The 8,344-nt window shown below is 37.1% G+C and overlaps 1 protein-coding gene across 4 annotated transcripts in view; it reads left to right on the top strand.

Moving 5' to 3' along the window:
- The window catches only part of LOC142139056 (serine/threonine-protein kinase 38), a 59,982-nt gene extending 52,341 nt beyond the window's left edge, over positions 1-7,641 (top strand). For all 4 annotated transcript variants that reach the window (XM_075196317.1, XM_075196318.1, XM_075196315.1 and 1 more), the window contains 5 exons: positions 285-402; positions 1,062-1,185; positions 2,652-2,747; positions 5,347-5,441; positions 6,033-7,641. In XM_075196317.1, the coding sequence (XP_075052418.1) occupies positions 285-402; positions 1,062-1,185; positions 2,652-2,747; positions 5,347-5,441; positions 6,033-6,163 (564 nt within the window). In that variant the 3' untranslated portion in view covers positions 6,164-7,641. The remainder of the gene's footprint in view (positions 1-284; positions 403-1,061; positions 1,186-2,651; positions 2,748-5,346; positions 5,442-6,032) is intronic.
- Positions 7,642-8,344: the final 703 nt, after the last annotated feature.

Below are 8,344 nucleotides of genomic sequence, written 5' to 3' on the forward strand. Positions count from 1 at the left end.
CTATGCCTACCGATAGAATATCTGAGTGCATGTAAAAAAGCATCCCCCCTGTATTCTAGCCTATATCTTTCTGATAAATTTCTTACACTATTATGTTCTGCGTGTTATTTAATAGTAGTCTTATTATGTAAAGAAACTTTTGTTTTTAAGTTTAGTCTTGTGCATGTGATTGAACCAAAGCATGCATTTTCTAACATGTTTGCCATTTATTTAGTGTCATAACAATGATAATGTTATGATTTTTAACAAGTTACATTTTAGAGACTTAAATGTTTGTCTTTTAGGCATTTTCTACTGTTGGCACTCCAGACTATATAGCACCAGAAGTGTTCTTGCAAACTGGCTATAATAAACTCTGCGATTGGTGGTCCCTAGGAGTCATAATGTATGAGATGTTAATTGGTAAGACTTTACCTTTTAACTACTTTTACAAGCTTTTTTTTCTCTATGTATACAACAAAATGTTCACATACTAGGCAACACACCTTCAGATGGCAATTTTTTTTATGGGTTTTTGCATACTGGTTTAATTCATGCTCTAGTTGCAAGTAGTTGAGAGATAGAGATGTGTGTGTGTTTGTATATGTTTATGTGTGTGTGTGTATATGTATGTGTGTGTATATATATATATATATATACACACACACACACACACACACACACACACACCAATGACATTAATTATTTAATCAAATGGCCCTTTCTGGAACCAAAAAATAAAAAATGAGTAAATATAAGCCCCTAATTTGCATTTTTTTCGTTTCTACCATCTCAAAGAGGTACACTTTATATTGCTTTTTTTTCTCAGATATATTTAATTTAACATACAGATATTGCTATATTCCACCAGCACTGTATCAACTTTATTTTATTACGGTTAGGTCATCAACATGTAGCATCACAATATATATATTTAAATACTGACCAACTTTTTACTATGAGTGTTGCTTACCCTCCAATTTTACAGCAGTTTATATCGTGCTGCACCTTTTGATAATTGCTCTTTTAAAAAATGTTGCACTTATTGTATTTACCTGAATTTTTTTTTTATTATTATAAAGGATATCCTCCATTTTGTTCTGAGACCCCCCAAGAAACGTATAAGAAAGTTATGAACTGGAAAGAAACCCTAACATTTCCTCCAGAGGTTCCTATATCAGAAAAAGCAAAGGACCTTATCTTACGGTAACTGATCTTGAATGTTTCCCCATTACCTGCGTTCAATCCTTTTGGCTGTGCAACAGTTTATTTCTACTTCAAATATATACAAGGTTTATTCTTAGAAAACATATATTTCAGACAACTTTACAAAAACATTCCATCCGAGTTTCTGCATCATTTCATATAACCTCATTTATTCAGTCTTGAACAAGTAAAGTCTTTTATTAATTGTAATATTTATGTAATGACAAATATACTTTTTTGAAGTGTTTTTTTTCTTCATGCTTATAATGTATGCATGTGTGAAAAATATAGCCGTACATTATTCTGCAAACTACCTTATGTCTCTGCATTTTTGTATTAAGTCCACTGCACTATAGCTCCAACTTTTATTCCAGACACCTGACTGTATTTAATAATGTCCGAATAACTAATTTTGGCTAAAACCAGAACAACGACTGGTAAATAAGTCCTTCACACTATCACAGGCTTTGTTTGATATTCTGACTTAACGATTTACAGTAATAATTGACTGCACTGACAAAAATATAGTATTTTATCTATAACTTTAATTTATGCTTGAATAAATATCTACATCCATCGAAAGGTTTTTTGAGTTAAGGTCCCTTCACTACTCCAGTCAACCCAACATTGTCACTGCAGGTGGTATATATGATTGTATATGTCTACAGCATCTTTTCAATCATATATGCTGTGTTCAATGTTGTTGTTGCTGCAGATTCTCTAGGTCTCCGTCCACTGTTGCAATCTGTTTTCAAGAAGCCATATTGACGGAACGGTGGCCCCCACCACCTTTCTGCTGCAAGTGTGTAACGGTCTTTTTTTAAACACTGTAACCATTGCATCACTCAAAATTTAAAAGCCGTAGAGACATAACTCCTAAATCTGTCGATGGAAAAAACAAAAACTCATAACCCAGCCTGTCATGAGCTTTTCTTTTAGTTTAGCTATAAAATTGTATTCATAAGAAGGGCTGCATATCTTATGGTCAGGTGTTTGTAGATTCTTAATATAATAGACATTTATAGAAGGATGCAGAAAAATTAGGGTCTTTTCTACCTATAGTCTCATGTCTGTCTACTGTCTGACTCCCTTGTATGTTCTGGCATGTTTTTTGCTACACCCCGAGTTCTCACAGCATTATTATCATTCTTTACTACTTATGTGTATTACCTCATTTATTTGTGACTTGCTTACTGCATCCGGCGCTACACAATCTGTGGCGCCTTATACATATAGAGGCCACTGAAAAGTTTGTGAGGACTGCAGATTGCAGCTCACTGTCTTAAATGCGAATAACAAAAATGTGTGCTCATGAAATCACCCAATTTCCTTAAACAATTTAATTTCTAAGCCCAACTTGTTTTGTTTTTTCCTCATGGATGTAATGTGTACTCGGCATCTATTCCTATTAACATTACTGTATCACTTGTATATTATTGTAACCTAATTGAATCTATATATTTCAGCTTCTGCTGTGATTGGGAGCAAAGAATTGGTGCTTCAGGTGTAGAAGAAATCAAAACAAATTCATTCTTTGAAGGTGTTGACTGGGAACATATTAGGTAAGTATTTTGTAATTTAATCTCAGTACGCTGTTAACAAAAGTTCAAATATATGATCATGATCCCACCTTTGTTATGTGATTTTAAGCATATACTGGAGAAAGGTGGAATCTGTCCCAGTCGCTGTCTATTCCTCTTTAGTGCTAAACTTTGAATAAGCGCTATTACAGTCAAAACCCAAAAAGTTAAGAAGCTGGGTGTTCTAGGGGGGTAAATGTATGAACCTCCGATTTCTGCAAGTCACCAGAATTCGGCGACTTTGCAGTGAAAATTTAAAACGGCGATGGCTTGTAAAGGCAAACTCTAATCAGTGAGATTGCCAAGATGTGGTCACAAATGTTAAATTGAGAGCAAACAGCAGGTACTTGAGCCCTACATTCTGTGGGGCTCTCAGACTTACCTAAGGTAGCTGCAGATTTTAGTTTGATTTGTGGTTTAATTATTTTTTTTTTGATAACCAATGAGCCTTTCTAAGGTCTTCCATAATTTCAGCATAAGTAGATTCAGTGTAACCTGGATCTGACAGCAGATTTACATGGAAAATCCCTGACATGAATGTGTAACATGATTTCCTGCTTTTATGAATGACCTTTTTTATTCACATAATCTTCCACAGTGCACATTTCTAAATAAACTAAAGAAAGTACTTTAATATCCATACTTGATTTGACACCCTGTAATTTGTTGAGCTCTGACTTCGAGTCTTCAGCAGTATGTGGTGAGAAGTTTAGTTGGAAATTATAAGTTAATAAAGCTTAACATTAAACCATTGACAGTGATCTGGTTAGGTCAATCTGAGCTTTGTATCTCTTGAGATGCTTGTTATGTTTTAAGCTGACTGTGCCACAGTGTAAAAAAAAATATGTAGTTTAACTCCCCTTTAAGTCATATGCCTTTCATATTTACAGTGCATCCAGAAAGTATTTACAGCTCTTCACTTTTTCCACATTTTGTTATGTTACAGCCTTACTCCAAAATGGAATAAATTACTTTTTTCCCTCAAAATTCTACACACAATACTCCATAATAACCATGTGAGATTTTGAGATTTTTGCAAATTTTATTAAAAATAAAAAATTAAGAAATCACATGTACATAAGTATTCACAGCCTTTGCTCAATATTTTATTGAGGCACCTTTGAGAGCAATTATAGCCTCAAGTTTTTGAATATGATGCCACAAGCTTGGCACACCTATCTTTGGGCAGTTTCGCCACTTCCTCTTTGCAACACCTCTCAAGCTCCATCAGGTGGGATGGGAAGCGTCGGTGCACAGCCATTTTCTGATCTCTCCAGAGATGTTCAATCAGATTCAAGTCTTTACTCTGGCTTGGCCACTCAAGGACATTCACAGAGTTGTCCTGAAGCCACTCCTTTTGATATCTTGGCTGTGTGCTGAGGGTCGTTGTCCTGCTGAAAGATGAACAGTCGCCCCAGTCTGAGGTCAAGAGCGCTTTGGAGCAGGTTTTCATCCAGGATGTCTCTCTACATTACTGCATTCATCTGTCCTGACTAGTCTCCAAGGTCCTGTCGCTGTAAAACTTCCGCACAGCATGATGCTGCCACCACCATGCTTCACTGTAGGGACGGTATTGGCCTGGTGATGAGTGGTGCCTGGTTTCCTCCAAACACAACGCCTGGCATTCACGCCAAAGAGTTCAATCTTTTTCTCATCAGACCAGAGAATTTTGTTTGTTATGGTCTGAGAGTCATTCAGGTGCATTTTGGCAAACTTCTGGCGGCCTGCCATGTGCTTTTTACTAAGGAGTGGCTTCCGTCTGGCCCCTCTACCATACAGGCCTGATTGGTGGATTGCTGCAGAGATGGTTGTCCTTCTGGAAGGTTCTCCTCTCTCCACAGAGGGATGCTGTAGCTCTGACTGAGTGACCATCGGCTTCTTGGTCACCACCCTGACTAGGGCCCTTCTCCCCGATCGCTCAGTTAAGACGGCCGGCCAGCTCTAGGAAAAGTCCTGGTGGTTCTGAACTTCTTCCATTTACGGATGACGGAGGCCACTGTGCTCATTGCGGCCTTCAAAGAAGCAGATATTTTTCTGTACCCTTCCCCAGATTTGTGCCTCTAGACAATCCTGTGTCGGAGGTCTACAGACAATTCCTTTGACTTCATGCTTGGTTTGTGCTCTGACATGAACTGTCAAGTGTGGGACCATATATAGACAGGTGTGTGCCTTTGCAAATCATGTCCAATCAACAGAATTTACCACTCCAATTAAGCTGTAGCAACATCTCAAGGATGATCAGTGGAAACAGGATGCACCTGAGCTCAATTTTGAACTTCATGGCAAAGGCTGTTAATACTTATGTACATGTGATTTCTTAATTTTTTATTTTTAATACATTTGCAAAAATCTCAAAACTTTTTTTCACATCGTCATTATGGGGTGTTGTGTGTAGAATTTTGAGCACAAAAAAGAAATTTTATTACATTTTTGAATAAGGCTGTAACATAACAAAATGTGGAAAAAGGGAAGCGCTGTGAATACTTCCCGGATGCACTGTATGCTGATAAATGTGAGAACATTACTTTGGGAAGTCTGGATAAAATATGTTTTTGAAGAAATACATTAATTTAATTTACAGGGAAAGACCTGCTGCAATACCTATTGAAATAAAAAGTATCGATGACACCTCAAATTTTGATGAATTTCCAGAGTCTGACATTCTGAAACCATTGGGTAAGTTTCTACAATTCAGTAAGATCTTCATACTGCTTAAGCTGTTACATTTGTCACATCTTTTGTGTATTTCTGGGCAAAAAAAATAAGTGTTACTAATTTAGTTATTAATAAAAATAGAACAGATCGCTTCTGGCATACTGCTTAAAATAACCATTCTGTACTGTTCTTGAAGTAAGACTTTGGTGTGTGTAGCTGCATGCTTATTGATATGAAGCAACTGCCTGGTGTGTACAGTTTGCTATAGGATTTGGTGTTGTAGTAATTGTAAAGCGCTATGTAATTTGCTGGCGCTATATAAATAAATGATGAACAGTTAGTTATGTTGCTTGTTTGTAGATTTTGAGCTGTGCACTTTGTGCTGCATGTAAGAGAAAATTTCATAGCAGACTACAGCTAAATGATCCTTGCTCCAGATAATCTGTATGTTGCTTTCACCATGTAGCTAAATATAGCTCTGACTGGGTAAACCACAGAGGCATCACAAAAGATGTGTGCCTTATTGTCCATGTACTGTAAGTAAAGCAGGACTGATCATTTCAACAGTGGATGTACTCTGACCTGTCACCAACTGTTCTTTGTAATATTTAGGTGTCTCCAGCAGCCATCCTGAAACGGATTTCAAGAACAAGGATTGGGTCTTTATCAACTACACATACAAGCGCTTTGAAGGACTTACAGCTAGAGGAGCTCTACCAACATTTATCAAACCAAGGAAGTAAATCTTTCTAGACTGGGACATATGCTCACTTTCCTTCTCCCATCCTTTCCTAACTTGCATTGCCTTGAAATGTTGGCATGTGTGGGTGCATTTAGACATTGAAATGCGCCAGTGGAATCTCGAGCTTCCATAACTACATGTGTGTGTGTTTAGCCTATGTTCCTTGGAGATTGCTACAAACTCTGTTTCATCAAAAAGGGATTCATCCTGTAGAACACTTAATCCATTATTGGAATACGTGCATTTAAACCAGCACAATGGAAACTTGCTCTTACAACTGCACTGTACCACCCCAAGTCGCCTCTACAGCAATACAGAATAGTTTTTACTGTTTAGTTATGCTCCTCAGTCCATTGTGGAATAATTTGGCGACAAAGTTGGGTCCGTCGGTACTCTAGATATTGGACTTGGTTGCATTCTATAAAGGAAAAAAATATATATATATATATATGCAGCTTTAAAAACCATGTTTGGCACCAATGGCATTATGCACTTTTTTCACATTAAACTGCCTGTCTCAGAACCCATTTCAGTCCGCATTCTTGTCATTCCAGAAGTCCACACCAACTGTTTTATGCAAGTGAGATCCAGCCTATTTATTTACATTCTTTCTTATGCCTAGAATTGAGGACAGATGTTCCTGAAATAACCTCAGGAAAACAATATTTGGTGTTTCTTACCTTTTCTTTCTTTGATTTGCTTTGAGGATTTTCATGTGCTATAAAATAGCATAAAAGTGAACTTTATTTTTGGTATTTTTATAGCATTAAACTGTGTGTATGTATATATGGTGCCTTACTCATAAAAAGGACTGATGTAATATATGGTTTCAAGTGTATGATTGCATGATGATTGATATTATTGTCCTTTAAACTGGCACCGCACAGGCCAGTCCTGCTGCTTTTGCAAATGGGTGGCCAAATAGGAGAGGTTCCAGCCGTACAGCGTTGAGGACAACTGGCTCGATCACTTTCAGATCACATGGGGAACCTGCTGGTGGAGTTGTAATGTGACTGCACACAGACCAATAGGGATCATCCTCTGACCAAAATTAGTCAAGCCTGGTAACAATCCAAATGGTTACAATTGGCTCATTTGAGATTGTGTTAATTTTGGGGCCACACTACTGACGATATCAGTGTGATGCAGGGGGTATGGTTAGCATTACATAAAAAGTACCACCTGCTTAAGTACTTGATGATTGAGATTTTCCCTTTTCAAAACACAATCTTTTTTAGCCAAATATGTGGGGATATGTTTGATAACTTTGTTTTGTTCCTCTGCTCTTATCTGTGAGAAATTATTATTTTAGAAAGTATTTATTTGTAACATGTATGTTCCATTAGTACCTGGATAGTTTATGCAATCTGTTTGACTCCTGATTGTTCTTTGATGAATTGGAACAGGACAATAAATTGTGTTCCCTTTTTCTGTACCGATTTGGATGCAAGCAATAAAGTGATGTGCGTTGTAGATGTATGTGCTGTGTGTGTGAGCATCAATTTAAAGCCATTCAATATACTATTACCTCCACCCTTCTCTTAATGAGAAGTATGTATAGAGCTTGTGTGAACATCGCAAATAACAGATGCTAAGAATCACATTATGTTTTCAGCCTGTATATGAGTTATTTGCCCTTTCCATGTAATCTATGCTGACCCCTACATTTGTCTGGCTATGTAGTTAGAAGATGTAAACAAAACATCCCATTAATGATTATGGCCCCCACACAATATTATCTTTTATTCATAAAGCGCTGACACATTACACAGCGCTATATTTTGAGGGGATCGTGACACAAACAAATTTGAAATCATGACGTGAAACTGAGGATGAAGATGACCCTGGCCAAATGACATGACCGCACATTCTATGAGCTGGTGGAAACACTGATAAGTGTGTAGGTTAAAATTCCTTGCATATTACAAGGTTGCACAATCTACAACTCATCTGGACAAGCTACTACAAATGTTCTGACACAACAAGTAGCTAATCATTGATGTTTTTGTTCCACAACTATTAAGAGCAAGGCACTTGATATTCTAAAAGCAATATGTGTCTTAAAGACAAACTTAAAACTAAAGTTGCCTTATAATTACACTATTGCTGATGCATAGTACATAACTATGTTGGGACTTGTTTCGCCCTGAAGAGGCTGGTAATCTCAATCTCTCCCTCTCCC

The sequence above is a fragment of the Mixophyes fleayi genome, chromosome 2, assembly GCF_038048845.1.
Source record: "Mixophyes fleayi isolate aMixFle1 chromosome 2, aMixFle1.hap1, whole genome shotgun sequence".
Taxonomy (NCBI): Eukaryota; Metazoa; Chordata; class Amphibia; order Anura; family Limnodynastidae; genus Mixophyes; species Mixophyes fleayi.